Raw genomic sequence first — 21006 nt, 5'->3', positions numbered from 1 at the left:
TTAATTCCTAGGAAAAGACTTCTGTCTGGAAAGAGATCCTCATGTAGCATGCTTCTTTTATCTGGTGTTTTCTTAGAACTATCTAATAAATTTCTTACTTTTTCTGTGAGTTCTTATGCCCTTCATTCCTGCATTGCTTAGTTATGAGAACCTGTCAAGTTTTCCTTTCTTTTTTTCTCCTTCATGTAAAATGTTTTGGATGTGGCTACATTTTACCTATACTCTGCCCAGGGAAGGAAAATAAAAATGAAAAGGCAGATTAAAGAGCTAAAAATAAGTTAAAAGTCAGCAGTTACATTCCTAAATATCTGCAGGAAAACCATGTGTTAAAATTAACTATCCTAAATAGACAAGCTTAGATGTCCTCAGTGTGTTTCTTCCACCTAGCTGAAAGTGAGTTATAATATCTGAGGTATTTAGCATTTTGTACTACTTAACTTATTTAGATATATGGAAAATTATTATATGCACACAGAGTTAGTAAATAATATTTAGCCATTTCTACTGTCTGTCTACCTGATGGTGTTTCAATGTTTTGCCACAGCACTCTATCCTATCTTGTTCTCTTGAGCCTTGCATGCTGAGGGTTACTCCAGCCTATTCTTATGTTAGGTTTCTAGATAGGTGAGGTGCTCTTGTGTGTGCTTGTGTGTGCATGTGGAGGAGGGTAAGAGTGGAAAAGAATAAGCTTATAGAAGACCTGTTTGTATGGATATTCCAAGACATGGTCAAGAGCTTGTTCAGCCTTTTGCCCATTCTTGATCCACTCAAGCCCACATACTAGAAAAGATACTTTTGGTGCCTACTCACAAGCTTAAGATGGATAGGGTGTTGGAAGGTCCAGGCTTAGAACTAAATAACTAAAGGGTCAGGGGGCAACCCTCCAAGTTTCCGTCTCATGTAGCCAACTGATTCTTTTGTTGAACTCAACTGTCAGATAATTGGAATCACTCTCGCTTCTCATTTTTCAATGCACTAAAAAATAGGGAATTTCGGTTATAATCCTATCATTAACATTTATGGGCTGACCTTGAATAACCTCTTGGGTATCTTGGCTTCATTTTCCTTCCATGTAAAATAAAGCATAAAGGTAAGAGATTGGATAAGATAATTTCTTGAGAGTCTATCCATCTCTAAGAACTGTTTAATGGTCCTCTTCCATGTCATGTAAGATTTTAGAGCCAAAAGCAAATGAAATTTGAGGCAGTAGAATTTTAATACCAAGCACATTGAAATTTAGCTGGTAAGGGTTATCCCTTAAAATGATCTCTGTATTTAATGGAACTTCTTTGCTTTTAGCTGATGATTTCAGCTCCCAGGATAATCTTGATGACCCAGAAGCTGGTGGATGGGATGCTACCCTCACTGGAGAAGAAGAGGATGAGTTCTTTGAACTGCAGATTGTAAAACAGCATGATGGAGAGGTAAACAAAGCATAACTAGGGAAAATCAGATGAAAAGTAGTTTCTTTAACCTTTCCTTGAGTCTTTTTAAACAATCAGCAATGTAATCACTTTAATGCTTACATTTGTCAAGATGCGTAAATGAAAACCTTTCATTACGACTTCCAGAAAGATTGGAACCGCTTCCAGAAGGAGTAGATGGTCAAATTACATCCATTTGTCATTTATTTCCCCTCCTGATAAAGGATCTCTTTCTGTTAGTATTCATAGTTCAGGTCAGCTTTGGTCCATCATAAACCGACATGGTGTTTGGGATTTGCTTTGAAATTCTTTACTAAAGACTTTTTTTTTTAAAGTTTATTTATTTTGAGAGAGAGAGAGAGAAAGCATGAAAAGGGAGGGGCAGAGAGAGAGGGAGAGAGACAATCTCAAGCTCTGTGCTGTCAGTGCAGAGCCTGATGCAGGCTCGAACCCACCAACTGTGAGATCATAACCTCACCAATTGTGAGATCATAACCTGAGCCAAGATCAAGAGTCAGTCGCTTAACCGACTGAGCCACCCAGGTGGCCCTGTGGTAAAGGCTTTTTAAAGAGGAGAAAAAAGATGAAGTCAGTGTGGCAAAATCTAGATAATGTTTGAATCCGGGTGATGGGTATATAGTGGGAGCTTATTTTCTAATTTTGAGTATATCGGAAAAACAATAAAATAGTTTAAACAAGGAAAGCTGATGTGATGCTTAGGGCACATCACTTAGTGGTATTCCTAAGATGCAAAACTTTAATAGCAGGGAAAAAGACAACAAACCCAACTGTGATACGTTCTGTGCAATTCTGTACATTCTGTACATTCTTTAGTAAGTCAGTGTCATGAGCAACAAAGAAAGGGTGGGGAACCATTCCAGATTGACATGGACTAAAGGGACATGACCTCTAAATGCAGTTAGTGATCCTGGATTGGAACAGCTGAAAGATTTGAATGTAGACTATGTATTATATAATAGTATTTTATTGATGTTAAATTTCCTGAATATAATTGTCCTATGGTTAAGTCAGAGGATGTACCTGCTGTTAGAAGATACTTGTTAATGTATGTAGGCATGTAGAGTTACAAGTCTGTAACTTACTCTAAAGTAGTGCAGCAAAAAAATAATACTGCGTGTATATGTGTTGTGAGAAAGAGAAAGGAAAAGTGGCAAAATATTAACAGCTGATGATTGTAGATGGAAGATACACAGGAGTTCATTGTCCTGAACAGCTGATGATTCTAGATGGAAGATATACAGGAGTTCATTGTCCTGAATTTGCACTTTATGTTTGAGCATTTTCAAAATAAAAACATTTTAAAAGCCAGCCAGCCAGGAATATCATGCTCTGTTCTTCCCAGACTAGGGTGATGGAGACCATATCTTCCTATCCCATAGCTTTTCAGGGAGGTTCTAGTACATCTGCATTCATGACCAGCCTGTAGGACTGTAGCCAAGTCAAGATGTTTCCTCGTGAGGTTGTTTTTTGTTTTTTGTTTGTTTGTTTGTTTGTTTTGTTTTGTTTTGTTTTTCCAGGAGGAGAGGGAAAAATATATTCTTTCTGTCTCTGCAGGTGAGAGCAGAAGCCTCTTGGGACTCTGCAGTGCACAGCTGTCCTCAGCTCAGTAAAGGCACCCCTGCGGATGAGCGAGTGTATCTGATTGTGCGGGTGACAGTCCAGCTCAGCCATCCAGCTGACATGCAGTTAGTGTTACGGAAACGAATTTGTGTCAATGTTCATGGCCGGCAGGTGAGTCATTAATCCTCGTTGAAGAAATGACTTTAATCACAGGTCTGACGTTGAGGGCAGGGCCAGGGAATGATTGTTCTGGCCTCTCATCTAAGCAGACTCTATGAAGCATTTTCTCTTCAGCGTGCCTGTTACTGTCTTGTAACTGTGCCTGCTTCGTTCTGGCATATTCCATCCCGACTTCTCCAAGACAACATTAAGTTGTTACAATCAGTCTTTCTTATTACATAGTCACAAATTAATGCCATTCTTTTCGCTGCCACAGAGCCCAGTCAAAGTGAAGTTCACTGTTTTGTTTTTTGACTTTTCGTTTGGGTCACGCAAGATGTGAAGGTTCTCTGTAGATTTGCTGTTGTTTGGACATCTTAGCCTCCGCTTTGCATCTCTTTCTTCCCTTTCAGTCATCTCTGCTAATTCACTGATTCACATATTTAGAGAGTGTACTCTGTCAAGCTTTGGGTAACAGGATAAGTTAGAAGTAGTCTGCATCTTGAAATAGCTAGTGTCCGTTGGTGTACGTAGACATATATGAACAGGTGATCTGTCTCTGTTGGGTTAGTGCTGTAATGCCGGTGCTCCCTGAGTGCTGGAAGGCTGCAGGCCAAGGGATGGAGAATTCACACCAAGGGAGTCAGAGCAGGTGTCAGAGAGGGGGGTAGCATGCGAGCCACTCCTTTACAGACAGGGGAGTTTGGCAGGCAGAGGAGGAATTGACTCTTCTGTGGAGAGGAGAAAACACGTGTGCAGGAGTAGTGAGGAGGGACAGCATGGAGGGCTCAGACCATGAGAAGCAGAGTGTTGACAGGTGTGCTGGGGTTGGGGGGGTGGTGGGCCAGGTCCGTGGCCGGCCACGCAGTTGCAGCTGGATCAGGAAGGACCTTGTGCCATGTGACTGGGGTTAGTAGAAAACTTCTAGGTAAGGGTATAAACTGTTTCTTTCATTGGCTTTGCAAATATAGGACTTGGGAGGCTCATTCTGGAGATTCTTTTAACTGTCTGTGCTCATTTTTTTTTTTTTTTTTTGAGGCCTTCTCAGTACACTGACTAAAACCAGGACATATGAAAAGAAATCTTTTCATTTAAAAGAGCACAGTCATGGTTGACAGAGTCCTAGATGTAATCTCCACCCCTAAAAATTAATCTTTAGTTCTAAATGTCACACTGATATCAATCTTTGAAATGAAGACTGGCGGTAATGCTGTTAAAATTGCAGCTCTTTAGCTTGGCAATCCAGCATCAATAAAATCCAGGTCATCGGGTTAGCTAGACGTATATGGTGTGGCTCCCGTTCGCTCTTCTCCATCTCTCTTTTCTCGGAAGTCTTTAAGGGATTGAAAAAGACGTGTTGCTCTTGAGCATTTTGAAGAGTGATTTGCCATGCCTGAGCTAGAGATTCTGGTTGCCAGGCACTGAGACTGCCCTGGGACAACCACCAGCCCCACAGAATCCTTAACAGAAAGGGTGCATCATGGCATCACTGAACTCCTTCTGGTGTGTGTGTGTGTGTGTGTGTGTGTGTGTGTGTGTGTGTTTCTCTAGTTTGTTTTTATTTTTTATTTTTTGTTATAGCGACAAGAAGTTGCCACATTTTTTCCCTGGTTGAAATGACTTGACATTATCAAATTGATGCTGAATGATGTAATAGTGTTTTAGGGGATGCCAGTTTCCCTCCTGATTTCAGATACTTCATTCCCAAAATTTGCTTCTTTATACAAGAACAGGGACTTCCTTATGACGCTAACGTGTGCAAATCAGCTTCAGTAGTTCCATACAGAAGGAAAGCAAAAAGTAGGTAACAACAGCACCCACACCTCCCCTCCCCACCCGTTAAAAAGAAAACAAACCCACAGCTGAGCTCTGACCAGTGTAATTGGCAGTGGCTCAGCATTGCAAGGCTGAAGTGGGTAGAATGAAGGGCTGAAATCAGTGGTCTGTTTGCATTCTAAAACTACAGTTTTTATTTTATTTTTTAATTTTTATTTTTTAATTTTTATTCTTATTTTTTTCTTCATGCTTATTTATTTTGTGAGAGACAGAGAGAGAGAGCGAACAGGGGAGAGGCAGAGAGAGAGAGAGGGAGAGAGAGAATCCGAAGCAGGCTCCATGGTGTCAGCACAGAGCCTGCTTTAGGGATCGAACCCACAGACTGGGAGATCATGACCTGAGCCAAAATCAAGAGAGGCTTAACTGAGCCACCCAGGTGCCCCATAAAAGTTACAGTCTTTTAAAAAGTTAACTATAGATCACTGAAGAGGAGAGAAATTATTATTAAGGAGGTTTGTGAAAATATGTATTTCTAGGACCAAATAGCTGGATTTTTCTATTTTCTTTCGGAGGTTCTCACATATTTCCTGCTTCCCTTTTGAATGAGGGAAAAAGTTGGGCATCAGTTTAATATTCTCTCTTCTTCTTATCTTGATTCACCAATTGTATTCTGCCCTCATCCCTGCTCTCTTCAACCTCTACAGGATGTTCAGTCTTAGCAGCATCTTCAAATGAGTCATCTATGCATTAATTCAACAGTTCAATTTTTAACTGTGCAAAGAGCACAGTCAGCATAAACAATGACCATGCACTCTTAAATCATTCTTCATAACGATCCTGCTTTGGTCAAGAATTTAATGCCTGAACTTGTCAATATTCATGCTGCAAGATGTCCATTGTACTGGAAAAAAAAAAAAGTGTAAGAGTACTAGTCCTTGCTTACATCTCAGAAGGTCACTTTATTGTGTCGAAGTCAACAGTCTTTTTTTTCTGTAGCCTTTAAGCAGAGCTGAACCAGATACCCAGTGTCTGTTTCGAGTTTTGGGTTTATACTCTTCATATAATGGGTCTAGCACCTGTCACGCGGCAAGGATCTAATAAATTGGTTTTGTGCACTAAAATGGAGTTGAGGAGTCTCTATTTAGTGATTTGGATTTCAGCTTGCTTATGTTGGAAATATACTCTGTTTCTTTTTGTTAGAATGAATGCATTATCCCTTATGCTTTGTTAATGAACACTCAGTTTTTGAGGTAGGAAACCATATCTTTCTGTTTTGTTTTTCTCTAGGGTTTTGCTCAGAGTCTCCTAAAAAAGATGTCACATCGAAGTTCTATTCCTGGCTGTGGAGTGACTTTTGAGATTGTCTCCAATATTCCAGAGGTGAAGGATTGTACAAAATTTGAGTTTACTAAAAATAAACATGTAAAAAGAGCTACGTCCCTGAAAAGTCACCTACCCAAGAAATACATAGTCCATGAAAATGTGTGTTTAGGCAAATGCTGTAGGTTTGTAGAGGAATTTTTTTTTTTTTTTTTTTTTTTTTTTTTTTTTTTTTGTAGAGGAATTTTCTAATCTTAATGCGATTCATAGTAAAATGTACTTGTGGCTTCAAAGGTTCTGGTTTTAGTATTTTGTTGAAGAAGAACTTTCTTTTGAAAAGCAAATCAATACTCCTAGAAGACAGCACTCCTTTTCATTTCTAGTAGACATAAGGTAACAATATTGTAACCCTCAAAGGGAAGCAACATAGCGCAAAATAGAGATTCAAGCTTTGGAGATTCATTTTGGAATCACACAGAAATCTTACTTTCATCACCTCTCAGTGAGGTGTACTTAGTAAGTTACTTTGAGCCTCAATTTTTTCATTTATCAAATTGGGTTAGTGATACCTCTGTACAGGGTTGTTTTTTAAGGATGTTGTACACACACACAGCAGTAAATTGTAATTGCCATTATTATAGATCCTATTATTATTTTCCTCTCCTTATTTCCCTTTCTGAACTGAGAGAGCCATAGGAATCAAACAAATGGAGTTTCAAATACCCCTGGACAGAAGCTTGCTGGACGATGCAGTTTTCATTTGCTTCCTAATATTTAATCCCAGATTTATTCACCTGGTCTTCGACACAGCTGGCAATGGAGGCCTTCCTTACAGGGGTAGGAAGATATGAGGGTTCTTAGAAAAGGACTCTGCAAAAGGGAAATCAGAGCGGTCCCGTCTGTCACGCTCACCATCCAGAATCGAGGAGTGAGGAGGTGCAGATTATACTTTCCTAGGGAGTGAAGAATGGGAGAGTGTGCTGGGAGTGGACACTCCCTACTAAGCACACGGTCCACATCAGCACCCTACGCTTCATTTTTGAGTGCTGGAAGTTGTTGATTCTGTTGAGTGAACAATAGGTGGACAAAATGTATTCTAAGCAGTGAGTTTTTGGAAGGGTGAAAAGATTATATAGTGCTTAGGCTCTGCTTTAGATTTCTTATACTGCAGGAAGTCTTGTACTGGATCTCCAAAGTGTTAGACTTACATAGTAAGTATTAGCTGTTTAACTGTTTAATTTGGAGCCTGCTGCATATTTTAAAAATAAGTCTGTTTTCAGAGTTAGACTAGCTGCAAAATCTTGGGTCTGTAGTCGATTACTCTTTGTATACTTACATGCTCAGCAAGAGATGCAGTGTTTATTCTCTGTGTCTGAATGTTTTATGTCTTTCTGGTTGTTTCATACTTTAACTCTATATATGGTTTGAATGCAGTTGAGAAACAATGACTGCTGTAGTGAACTCTCTTCCATTTTTCCATTTCTCTCATTTTCCTTCCCCTCCTGTCTCATCCCCTCCCAACTGTAGGTTCCTTATCCTCTTTAAAGGTGCTTTTATTCCCTGAGTGATACAGTTTTCAAAGGGAGGGAATGCAGGGGGATCCATTGAGAGAGAAGCATATGGCCTCATGTGGTTGGGCTGCTTGTTAATAATTATCTAAACATCTAAGTTGGCAAGTGTTATTTTCACATTATCAAATCCTGATGATAAAGAAAAAGGAACAGTGAGACTTAAAACTTAACAGGAAAAGGACTACACTTAGTTTATTTTTTATTTAGAAACAAAAAGATTCCTCAAGGAGCTAGGTTTCATCATGAAAAATCCTTGAAAAGTTCTCTGTGTTCCCTGTTATAGCAGCTATGAGAGCTTGGTGGCAAAAGAACTGATGTAGGCCAGAGAATAGGAAATGGTTTCAACTGTCTACCCCAGGACCCAGTAATTCCACCTCTAGGTGCTTACTCAAGAGAAGTGACCATGTGTGTCATAGAGATGTGTACAGGAATGCTCATAGCAGCTGAATCCAGAGGAACCCAAAACTGGAAACAATCCAAACATCCATTAGTGGATGAATGGATAAGCAAATTGTGGTATATCCATAGTGTGGACTATCACTTAGCTACACAAAGAAATGAACTTCTTCAATGAATCCAGAATCATTATGCTGAATGTAAGAAGCCAGACACAAGAAAGGATGATTCCATTTATGTGAAATTCTAAAACCGGTGAAACTAATCTGTGGTGAAAGAAATTACCTTGCCTTGGGGGGAAGGGTAGGCCGTAAGTGAACTTTCTGAAGTAATGGAAATGTTTTGTATCTTGATAGGGACATGGGTAACATGAGTGTATCTGTTTCTATAAAACTCAAGTTTCCCTTTTCTTATAAAATCAGGATAATGCCTGTTCCCTTCAGACACCAAAAAGTATTGTGTGTTGAGAGGTAAAAGGACTACTTTGTCAGGAGTATCAGGGGACCTAAGTTCTAATCTTGACTCTCTTGCCAATTACGTGGCCTTCATCTTTCCTCATCCATGAAATGAGGATGATTGCTTCTTTTCAGAGTTATTAAAAGGCTCAAATGAATCCTATAGTGGTAGGAGACAGAAGTTTTGTGAAGTTAAGCCACCTTCCAGATTCTTCCACATTTTATCTGTTCTTAAAGCTTATTTAAATTTTAAGAAATATTTTTGACGTTAGAATGTGTCTAATAATTGATATCTTAAAATTAATTGGCAGAATTTTTTCTTTTCTCCTTAGTGGTATATAAAGTAATGTTTTTCTTTTCCTTAAAGTTGATGGCATGTAAAGATGCAGTGGCATCAGTGGCATATGGATATATATTTTGTGGTTTTTGACATTATTCTGACAAATTCGCAAGTAAATAAAGTATCAGATTTTCTCTGAATAGAGTAATTTGTTAGGAGCCAAGCTTGCTTGACATGATTAAATACATTAACAACGTCCCTCCCTGACTTGTGAACATCTTGTTTATGTGCACGGGCCGCCCATGTCAGAGGAGCAGGGATGGGCTCTTGGCAAGAGCACAGCAAGTGAGAATTTCCCAGGATACTTTTCTTCTTGGTGGGTGCAATGCTGCCTTTGGCCTGTCTCACTCCGGAGTTGAGGACTGAGACCAGTTTTAAAAGCTGCTACTTCTTGGACGTGTAGTCCGTGGTCTGCTGCTTAGGGAACGGGTGGAAAGCCAACCTTCCTTTGCATTCTTCTTCTCCATACCTGTGTCTGCCTCCTACTGGAGTTATTTGGACCCGACCCCTGTCTTGCTGTCACCCCAGCTTCTTGTTCCTCTCTCTTGCCCCTCATGATGTATTTCTGAAGTATTGTGGTGGTGGTATATTTCCAGCTATTTCCACCAAATCCTTTGTAACCAGTAACATTTCTGTTTGCAACAGAAACATAGCAGAGGACAATTTTATTGAGAATGTGCTGTGTTTCAGTGGCACTGTGTTAACCTTTCAAGTTAACCTAACCACCAATTCATACCGTAATTTCTGTGGGGAAATGCATTTTGAGTTCTGAAAGCTGGCAGTAAAATGGAGTTTTGGAATATGTCCCATTTAGTTCAGTAGTCTGTGTGTGTGTGTGTGTGTGTGTGTGTACTTGTATAGATCAAGAAGCTTTTATGTTTTCTTCTATCAAGTACTTAATTTTAATACACAACTTTCTGTTCTCCAGGATGCCCAGGGAGTAGAGGAACGAGAAACATTAGCAAGAATGGCAGCTAATGTTGAAAACACCGCTTCTGCTGACTCAGAGGCTTATATTGAAAAATACCTCAGAAGTGTGCTGGCTGTGGAGAACCTTCTCACTTTGGATCGTCTTCGCCAGGTTAGCCAACAGAGCTGGTAGCGGTGGTGCTGACCCAGCCTGATTCTCTTTGCCTCTCTACAATTCACAGGATTGTTACATCCAAACCTTTGAAGCATCTGTTTAAGTGGGGCATATTAATTTAGACTCAACTTATCAGTTAAGTCTTGGAACATAGAAAAGCTACACTGGGAAGTTACTTTTCCCGGTACACTAAATGGTGTCTAGTTGCCCTGAGTTAATGGGAGAAAATATTTAACTCTCTCTGGCTGAAGAATTATTTTAAAAACTCTTTGGTAATGGACAAGAATGTTGTGGAAGAAATACGTAGGTATGAGGCAGAATGGACCCTTCTTTGCTTAGCTGGATATGCCAGCCACAGCCTTAGAGTGGTTCTCTAGAAGGGATAATAGAGATGCCAGCAGTAAACCTAATCCTTAGTGGAACCTTAAACCTCATTTTACATAGCAATATTGAGACTTTTATTATTTCTAACCAAAGATCCTAATGAAAAATAAAAGTGAATGATCTAATTTTCATGATCTTTCTCCTGGAACTAACTTCTGGCCAGCTTCAAGGGGGCCATCAAGAGATAAAAGAGTGATCTAAGTAACCAACAGCTATATAATTAACTTTGAATATTCCACAGTGATTGGAATTGGGTCATTCCATCATGTGAAGTAACAGCCATTATTTAAAGAACGAGGAACGTGTGTGTAGAGATAGTAGCTCAAAGACTGCTTTACATGCCATTGCTTTGGAGGTCTGTCTCAGATACGTGTTTTTCCTGTGTACATTTTCTGACAGGAAGTTACAGTGAAGGAACAGTTGACAGGAAAGGGGAAACTGAGTAGGAGGAGTATTAGCTCTCCAAATGTGAACAGAGTGAGTACATGGACTTCCCATTTGGTGCTCTGCCTGGGCTCTCCTTCTCTTTTCTTCTTTGCTTGGATAACTCTTCTCCATCCTTGTAACTCTCATCTCGGGTATCATTTCCTTCTCTGAACTAGCGACTGTGCTACTGTGCTAGCCAGTGTGGTAAGGAAAGTATCCATTAAAGTATGTTTCTAATGTCTCTCCTTTATTTTTGTATGAGCAGTGCCTAGCACAGTGACTGGGTGTTCAGTGAGTGTGTGTTGAACTAAAGCAAAACTAGCCAAGTGCCTTGCGTAAGTCATTTGAATTTTCTGGGCCTAACTTCATTACTTTTAAATTGAGGAGAAGTCTGGACTCGGTTTACAAACTCAGTTGCTGAAAGGCCATCCAGGGTAGCATAAATGAGTAAAATAAGTTAGGTTTGTTTCATAACAGTGTCTTAAGTTTATTGTTGTTTTTTGAAGCATAGATATAATTTATGTGCATATTAAGCATACAAATAATTCTTCACAAAGAAATATGATTGTGGCCCTGTGATTTATCTTTCCTTTCCTTACTTCTGACAAAGATGTGGGTATGAAAAATACTACCTTTGTCTGAATTTTGCACTAAGGAAAACCACAGTACAAACATTGTAAAGAGCAGCTGACCCTTAACCTTAGTGTTTGAGAGACCATAGTGACAGGTAGGGAGAGTATCAGATGGGAGGGCACATGGGGCCTCCGAGTGACCGAATGACATCACTAAGGATCTCAGACTGAAAGATTGGGAACATTCTCAGACAGTAAGAAATATTTTATTTCAACTTAAAATCTTCTTATTTCTTTAGAAAATGACACATCAAAATGCAGAGATACTTGCAGAGGTTTGGCATTTAGAATCCTATGGTTTAAAATTAAATAGCTTGTGTCTATACATCTGCTACGAATACCCAGAGAAGGAAGTCGTAAGATCAGGACATGGTAAGATAACCAGTAACCTGGTATTCTTTCAATAGAAGGGGAAACACAGATGAAGTACCCTTACTCAGGCCCAGCCAGTTGTTGCCTCAGTGTAAATGGGGTATCTGATCTTACACAAGCCTTCTGCCTTAAAGTTCCATTCAGTTAAAAAGAAAAAAAAATTGTGCCTAATAACATCCCAAAGTTTACACTAGCCTGGTTTACAGCTTTGGTCTCCACAACGTCTCTGCTATCAGACTTTAACGTCCTGTTGATTTGGTTTTCAAATTCTTGTATTTCCAGGACTGTAGATTTATATACTTTCTCACATAAAGGACTAACACCCTCTGTATTTCTTCTTCAGTTGTCTGGCAGCCGACAAGACCTTATTCCATTCTACAGTCTAGGCAGCAACAAGGTAAGTGTTTATAACTTGTTTTCTGTCAGTCTTAGAACAGTTAGTTGCCCATTCAGCTTCCCCTGCTCAAATACCACACGCTAGTTTTGCGTGTCAGAATTTCTCCTTCTCTTCTATACTGTGTGAAATTTATTTGAAAGTGTTTAGAGTTCATTTCTTTTTATTTGCCAGTTAAATTAAGGTTTACTATGCCTTATTACTCTACTCTTTAAAGGTTAAACCCCAATATTATTACTTAGGTTCATGTTTCTACTTAAAATAATCTTCCTGTTTGTGTCAATAAAAGAACTTCGAATCAGATTTTTAATAGTAAAATGTCGATGGAATGATTACACATCTGTGAAGAATAAGAAGATTTTATCTGAGAGTTAATTTGCTAGAAGAAAGAAAAATAAGGGAACAGAACTTTTGTTAGCTGGAATTTATTCATTGTTAATGTAGTGTTCCCCAATTTAAGAGACTTTTAAGCATAGATAATTCTTTATCATTTACTTAAAGGGATCACACTTGAAATTGTTATAACTGGATGTCCTATATCACAGTATTTTTTGTGTCTGATGTTTTTTGAGGGACCTGGTTAGATATTGTGACATTCAACCAACTGTGGGCAACAAGCCCTGTATTGGTATCTTAACCCTTGAGGAGGTTAAAAGTGACTTATAAAAAGTGTCTTATAAAATAGCCTGATGCCAGGCATTTGTTTGAAAATAATCTGAGGGAGAGGACAGGGGTATAGATTAAAAAAAGATGGACTATTTACTGATAATTGTTATAGCTGCATGGGATTCATTATACTATCCTTTCTATTTTTGTTATTCTACACAGTTTTTGTGCATTTGAAATTTTCCTCATGAAAACTTAAGAAAAAGAACAATTAACTTGATGAATAATTAGACTCATTCTTAAGATCTAGGTTACTAGGAGTTTACCTGAAATAATACATAAAAATGTGTGTATATACATATATATATATATATGTATATGTATATACACACACTATTATTTCAGGCAAACTTCTAGTAACCTAGATCTGAAAAATGAGCTATATATATATATGTTTATAGACATATAAGTTTCTCTCCAGCTTATTAATTTACTAATCACCTACCATGTCTCTCAAAGTGTACTAAGTACTACTCCTTTATACTGATCCAGTGATGGGTTTGATTAGTTCTTTTTTTTTTTTTTTTTTTTTTTTTTTTTTTTAACATTTATCTATTTTTGAGAGAGAGAGAGAGACAGAGCATGAGTCAGGGAGAGGCAGAGAGAGGGAGACACAGAATCCGAAGCAGCCTCCAGGCTCTGAGCTGTCAACGCAAATGTGAGATCATGGCCTGAGCCGAAGTCAGATACCCCGTAATCAATTGAGCTTAATCAGTTGAGCCACCCAGGCACCCCTGATTTGTTCTTGATAAACATAGCATAAGTTGTGATTACCAGAACAAAGCTGAGATTTTGGGAAATTGATTATGTCATTATTTTTTAATGTAAATAAATTAAATACTTTAAGGAAAATATAAAGAAAAAAACATGACTTTTGCATTTTTTACGTTACTTCTAACCCAAATTCTCAATTATATTATAAATTCCTTGAAAGAAATGGCCAAAATTTTCTATCTACCCAGATTTCCTTATGTTTAATATCATCACTCGAAAGAAAATTATTGTGCTTCATCTAAATCACAAATAAATGGATTAAGGGAACATGGATGCTATACTAGAAGTATGATAGAGTAGGAGACCAAAGGAGGGAGTGGACACTTTTATAGGCAGTATTCACAGATCAGGAGAGGCTGCAGAGAGGTGATAATCCCTGTAAGCTGAAGGATAATGAAGTCCACTCAAGGCAGGGAAGGAGTCAAAGCAGCAGTGTGAACAAAAACATGGAGGGATGAAAAAGTTTGCTAAGTTCATGACAGTGCATGCATTGTGACTGAAAGAAGGCGGGGGCGGGGGGAGTACTGGGGGGTAGAACCCAGAGGAAAGGGGCCTGATTATAGAAGTTCTAACATTTTGTGCCAAGGAGTAATGGGGAGGCAGGTAGCTGCTGAAGGAGTAATGGCAGTAACATGGTTAAAGTTGAAGTGGAAAGTATTTTTTAACAGTCCACCTAAACCCCACTTGGGTTCCTGGCTGTGGCCTATAAAATTACATTAGAATAATGGATGTAGTACAAATACATACAGTTATCAATGTAAAAGTGTGAAAAAAATTTAATTGGAGGATGGAGGAGATCAGGGGAGTAGATTCAGCAGTGGGAGGGAGAGGGAGAGTGGTTCAGGTATATTAAAGAGAGAATGTCTAGAACTCTGAGGACCTGAAGAATGAGGTTGGCCAAGGGAGGAGACAAAGGTGACAGAATGGAGAGATGAACTGTAGGAAGGACAAGTTTGGGGCAGAAAATGATTTAGTTCAGTTTTTGACATAAGGTGTCTGTGCCAGTTGAAGGGTCTGGAAGCCTGGGCAGAAGACAGATTAGGGAGCTGAGGGGCATAGTTGAACAACCGAGTGAGGACTTAGATCTAAATAAAGGCTGAGCTCAAGGGCTTGATAATACTCACGAGCATGTGCCCGAGGAGAAGCTGGCCTGGCTGATGGAGAAGGAGTCCCCAAAGAGGAAAGAAGACCCCACAGAGAGTGGCTTGGAAACTGGGCAGAAAGGACTTTTTAAGTTTGAAGAAGGACTCCTTCCAGTTTCCTCAGGGACCGCAAGATGAGGACTGAAAAGACTGTTTCAGATGTGACAGTGAAGAGATTTTTGGAGCCTTTCCCATGGCAATTTCTGTGGAGGGTTGGGGAGAAGTTAGCAGGACCTATCATATTAAGTGAATAACTGTAACATTACACATTTTTGTTACTCTACTGAGGACCTTCCTTTTTTAGTCATCTTGATCTCTTGGAGTCCCTGAGTAACTTAGTGAAGATGAGGAAAGTCTGATTTTCACCCTCTCAGGTTTTACTGGTGTCATGGTGCCATCACAGCAACAAGGATTTGGATACCTCCACTCTATTTCAGTGTATGTTAGTAGTTGTCATACACTTCAAACAAGTTAAATGCCTCTTTTTTCCCATGGCAGCAGTTGGCAATCTTCCTCAAAATTTGGCTTCAGTTGCTTCTCCCCAACCATAGCGTTCCCCACCCTCTGGAAGTATTGTCAGGGAAAACGGAAGGTGCCAGCTTGCCATTACTAACTTTGCTCCCAGTTCAGCTGTGAAGCTATTATTTTACCTCCTTTTTGACTCTTGGCATCCCTGGGCCCTGAGGTTAGTAGGTGTAGCTGGGCTTTAGTCACCATCTCATTGCTGTGGGCATCCTGGGACTTCTCGCTAGGTTGCATGAAATGTCCATACATCATAATTAGAGACCTTTTGCTTTTCACTAGGAGAAAGGGAGGAGAAAACTGTTTCTAAGACTGATTTTTATGGGATGGACCTGTTGAATGGGTAAGGATATTCAGCTGATAGAGGCTTATATCCGTGATGCTAGAAAACTAAGTGAAAAGAATATAGAGCAAAGAGGATTCGATTCTAGGCTCACTTCAGAAGGGAGTACAGAGTAACTGCCCCATTTTCAGAGGAGGGGTTCCTCAGTAGTTGTATCATCTAAAGCAGAGCTTCTTAAAAGATTTTTAGGAAAAATAAATATTCTTAAAGTTATATTTTCTTGCTAGCGAGAAAACAAAAACAAAAACAAAACCCTTTCCCTGCTAATAGCAGCAAAGAACAGAGGCTCTCCCTCTGGCCTTTAAAGGAAACAATGGAAAACATTTTCAAATGCAGCATTGGCCTTGTATTCAAAACCTGTTTTTAACACTACCCATAATAGAATTCCTCAAGATTGGGTGGTGCTTTAACTAATTGACATACAAAATACCAGAATCCCTTTACACAGTAGCAGTGCTTACCTACATGTGAAGTGAGATATGGACAAGAGTGTCCACGAAACTTTGTTTATAATGGCAGCAGATTGGATGCAAATGTCCATTGGTTTGGTCTGGTTAAATACACTTTATCTGGGCACATGCTGCACATGTGCATGCACGTGCGAAACACACACACACACACACACACACACACACACACACACATAAATAAATGGGATACTATGCAGCTGCAAGAATGATTAGGAGCCCTTCCAGGTACTAATATAGAAAAATAACCAGGATATACCTAATGATTAAAAATGAAGTGCAGACTGCTGGTGGGAATGCAAACTGGTGCAGCCACTCTGGGGAACAGTATCGAGGTTCCTCAAAAAACTAAAAAGAAAGCTACCTTATAATCCAGCAATTGCACTATTAGGTATTTACCTAAAGGATACAAAAATACGAATTTGAGAGGGTACATGCACCCCAGGTTTAATAGCAGCATTATCAACAGTAGCCAACTGAGAGGGACCTGGGGGGCTCAGTCAGTTAAACATCTGACTCTTGACTTCAGCTCAGGTCATGATCTCATGGTTTGTGAATTGCAGAGCTTGCTTGGGATTCTCTCTCTCTCCCTCTCTTACTGACCCTCCCCGACTCTCTCGCACTCACACGTGTACATATTTTCTCTCTCAAAATAAATAAACTTAAAAGAAAAAACTTAAAAAAAAACCACACACAATAGCCAGACCACAGAGAGAGCCCTAATGTCCATCAACTGATGAATGGATAAAGAAGATGTGGTGTATACACAATGGAATATTACTCAGCCATCAAAAAGGATGAAATCTTGCCATTTACAATAATGTGTACGGAGCTAGAGTGTATTATGCTAAGTGAAATAAGTCAGAGAAGGACAAATGCAATATGATTTCACTCATGTGGAATTTAAGAAACAAAACATATAAACATATGGGAAGGGAGGGAAGAGAGAAGGAAACAAACCATAAGAGGCGCACAATGATAGAAAACAAACAGAGCAGATAGAGGGAGGTGGATGAGAGATGTCTAGATGGATGATGGATATTAAGGAGGGCACTTGTGATGAACACTGGGTGTTGTATGTAAGTGATGAATCACTGAATTCTCCTCCTGAAACCAATATTACACTGTATGTTCACGAAAATCAAAATAAAATTAAAATAAAAAAATTAAGTGCAGAATAGTTTGCTGCCATTTGTATTACAAAAGGGACAGGAGAGAAGCGTGTGTGACTGTGTATAGATTTGCTTGCATATGCCTACGAAACCCTACAAGGATATATAAGAAGCTAATACCATTATTTACCTGCCTGGAGAGAGGGTGGAAGTGTGTGGGGAAGAGCAGGTAGGGGTAAAGGTAGGAGGTTTGTCATGATGCCTTTTTCTATTGTTTGATTTTTGGATCATGTGAACATATTAGCTATTTAAAAAATAAATTAGAATTAAAAAGCATATATAACATGTATAAAACATGTATGTATGAAAATCTCAATAGGAGCAGAGAAAAACATTTGTCAAAATTCAACACCCTTTAAAAAACAGAAGTGAAGAATTTTACTTCCTACTCTTTTAAGTAGGAAGAGTTCTCTTGTGTATAGTGTTTGAGGAGGTCTCCAATTGCTTTATTTATAACAATTTATACACAAAATCCTAAAAGAAACTGTTTTGAAAAATCTCAGACTCATTTTTTTTTTTCTTCTTTTCTTTTCTTTGGGGAACTTCCTGCATTCTTCAGTTTTCAGATATCCAGGGAGAGGTAATTAATCCATTAGGTTTTCCTAATGAGTGGGATATAAATACTATCCTACTACCTAAAACTTGTATCATGTTTGTTTTTACCTTGAGAATAAGAATGAATTTTTAGGGGTACCTGGGTGGCTCTGTCAGGCATCCGACTTTGGCTCAAGTCATGATCTCACAGTTCCTGAGTTTGAACCCCACGTCGGGCTCTGTGCTGACAACATGGAGCCTGCTTCAGATTCTGTGTCTCCTTCTCTGTGCCCTTCCCTGCTCATGCTCGCCCATTCTCAAAAATAAATAAACATTTTTAAAAATTATAAAAAATGAATTTTTAAATGTAGCTTTTATAAGATGACTAAATTTGACACTGTAATCATTTTTTTGGCTCTTTATTGTAAAAATAACTTTGGTAGTCAGTATGTAGGATTCCTTTCAAATGTTTCTTATTCTAAGACTGTGAAAGTATCTGTGAAAAGAGCCCAGGAATTAAGACATCTTACTGAATTTAGAAGGCTCTGGAATGTGAGAAGTTGGAATAATTCATATTAAGCAAATAATATAAATAAATATTTGAGAACTTGTAAGATGTCCTTTTCTCGAGCATGGGACAGGGAAAGAGGAGTAAAAAAAAAATGGCAGAAGTGCTTGGGGCATTCCTTTGACACCACAGAACTTTCCTTAGCAGGACCATCTTGGTTTCTTTGCAATGAGAGTATTTAATGCACAAGAGAGTTGAGTCAGAAACATAATTTTAATCTGAAGTTGATGATGCTTGCTTAAGATGCTAGAAAATGAGTTTTGAAATACTTGAATATTAGTTACATTTACCTTGCAAACTTGTGTGGGCCTATTTCTGGGTTCTGTGTCCCATTCATTTCTGTGTCTAGCCCTCTGATCTTGATTATGAAATCAGAATTATAGACCACAGACTTTGATGTGCTGTCTTCCCCTGTGTAATATGGGAGCATTCAGGTTAGATGAAATGATGTTCAGAAGCGGGGAGAGGCCACAGAAGAGGTTCACATCTCCCTTTTCCTCCTAATTTTCAGTTGATATGGCAAAGATTAGTCATTTCAGACAAAGTGACACTAAACGGTGTGGGAGGGAGGCAAGGGCAGAGAGTTCGTAGGATTAGGGCTCTTGGGGAGGTGAGAGGAGATGGTGAGCTACTTTTAAAACAGTCTCTAGTTTGGCCTATGATACTTGCAATTCGCCATATTTTACATGCCCTTATTATTGATGCTCACTCCACGTTAGAATTGGAATTGCTGTACTGAGCTCCACCAAGATTGAATTGATGGACTAATTAATCTTAAAAAGATAAATGGAATTTGATGAACCACTCCCAACTTTTAAGTTCACCTTAGGGCCTAAAAGCAATCATTCATTTTTTTTTTCTCAAGTTTTTATTGAAATTCCAGTTAGTTAACATACAGTGTAATACTAATTTCAGGTGTAGAATTTAGTAATTCGTCACTTAAATAAAACACCCAGTGCTCATCAGAAGTGCCCTGTTTAATACCCATCACCCATTCAGCCCATCTCCCACCCATCTCCCCTCCAGTAAACGAACAATAACAAAAAAAAAGACCCTTAAAAACCAAACCCTTAAATACAGAGAACAAACTGGCTGTTGCCAGAAGGAAGGTGGGTGTGAGGATGGGTAAAATAGATAAAGGGAATTAAGAGTACACTTATCTTGATGAGCACTGAGAAATAGAAAAAATCTATCTATCTATCATCTATCTATCTATAGATATAAAATTGCAGTGATGTTGCTATTTACTGCTATTTACTGTTACTGTCATTGTAAGCCAGTTTTTTAATAGATATAATGAAAACTTAGCAAGCTTTTTATGACCAGTCTACCAAGATGGACTTCGCTTGCAGAATTAATTTCAGCAGATTGTTTGTTTTTCTATCTAAAATTGGCTGTGCACTGAGACCTTTTGTGATGCAAGGAACACTGTCAACTTAAAAATATTGATATTTCTAAAGCCATTTTAGATGGAATTATACTTTTTATAATTTTTATATTTTTTAAGTTAGTAAGATATTGTGTTTATTGTCCTCTGATTGGAGTTTTTGATGCAGTAGCCAAATGCCTAAATGAATATTCAGTTAACAAAACTGATTTTTGTGTGTTTTGGCTGCCTCACCTTCCTGAAAACTGCAGTGATTTAGTGTGGCACAGGTAAAGGCCGATGCCAAAAAGAGTCATTTCTTCTTTGGTTGCATTGGAAGCCACCTTTGGACCTGTAATGTCACTGGCACTTCTCATTCTTTACCTCTTTATCTCTTTCCTGATTAAAAACAGACCTCTTTCTGAAAAACCTAAAGAATTTGTGTCTGGAAAGAGCAGTAACGGAAATTTTAGGTGCACCAGGAGGAACTAAGCATGTTCTCAAATCAGCTGAGAGCCTCTCTGTGTTTTCCCTGTTTGATTTTGTCTTTAAGCATGATGGTAGCCACGCATAACTGCTGTCTCAAATAGGGTTTTATTTCTTTGAATTCAGCCTGTTAGCACAAATAATCCCTAATAAGTATGAAGCTAGTTTAAAAATCTTAAACAAAACTGGAGTTTTCTCCCTTGTATATCCTCATCTTGGCTGATTTCTGAAGTTTGATAGACATGTAGAATGTTAGAAAAAAATCACAGATTTATCTTTTTAGATTCCAGGTATTTATGTATATATATGTATACATACATACATACATACATACATACTTTCTTCATTTTGAGAGCTGAGCTCCTAAGAGATCAGAATGATCTAGTGTTTGGCCAAGTCCTGTTTTTTCACTGTCCTGAGTTCATCTCCCTCTGAAGTATCTGTAACTGGGATGCTACCTCTCCCCCTCCCCCAACATTTTAGTAAAGGGAGAATAACTGTGGAACAGCCAGGGATGTAAAATTTATTGGAAAGACAGTAATTGCCTTCCCTGGGGGGCAGTGTGTGTAGTTACACACTGAACCACAGGTTTCATTTCTGGCAAGAGAATGGACATGCATTATAGGAGGAAAAGAATAAGTGAATGATTTCA

General features: G+C 38.7%; 1 protein-coding gene across 1 annotated transcript in view; it reads left to right on the top strand.

The window, feature by feature from the left end:
• The window catches only part of KIF13B (kinesin family member 13B), a 200211-nt gene that overhangs the window by 143125 nt on the left and 36080 nt on the right, over nucleotides 1-21006 (top strand). Inside the window, exons 30-35 of the mRNA XM_058720792.1 lie at nucleotides 1300-1424; nucleotides 3000-3176; nucleotides 6228-6320; nucleotides 9951-10103; nucleotides 10890-10967; nucleotides 12264-12317. Of these exons, the coding sequence (XP_058576775.1) occupies nucleotides 1300-1424; nucleotides 3000-3176; nucleotides 6228-6320; nucleotides 9951-10103; nucleotides 10890-10967; nucleotides 12264-12317 (680 nt within the window). The remainder of the gene's footprint in view (nucleotides 1-1299; nucleotides 1425-2999; nucleotides 3177-6227; nucleotides 6321-9950; nucleotides 10104-10889; nucleotides 10968-12263; nucleotides 12318-21006) is intronic.

Source organism: Neofelis nebulosa, chromosome 3 (genome assembly GCF_028018385.1).
Source record: "Neofelis nebulosa isolate mNeoNeb1 chromosome 3, mNeoNeb1.pri, whole genome shotgun sequence".
NCBI classification, from domain to species: Eukaryota; Metazoa; Chordata; class Mammalia; order Carnivora; family Felidae; genus Neofelis; species Neofelis nebulosa.
This window is presented reverse-complemented; position numbering and strand designations above follow the sequence as displayed.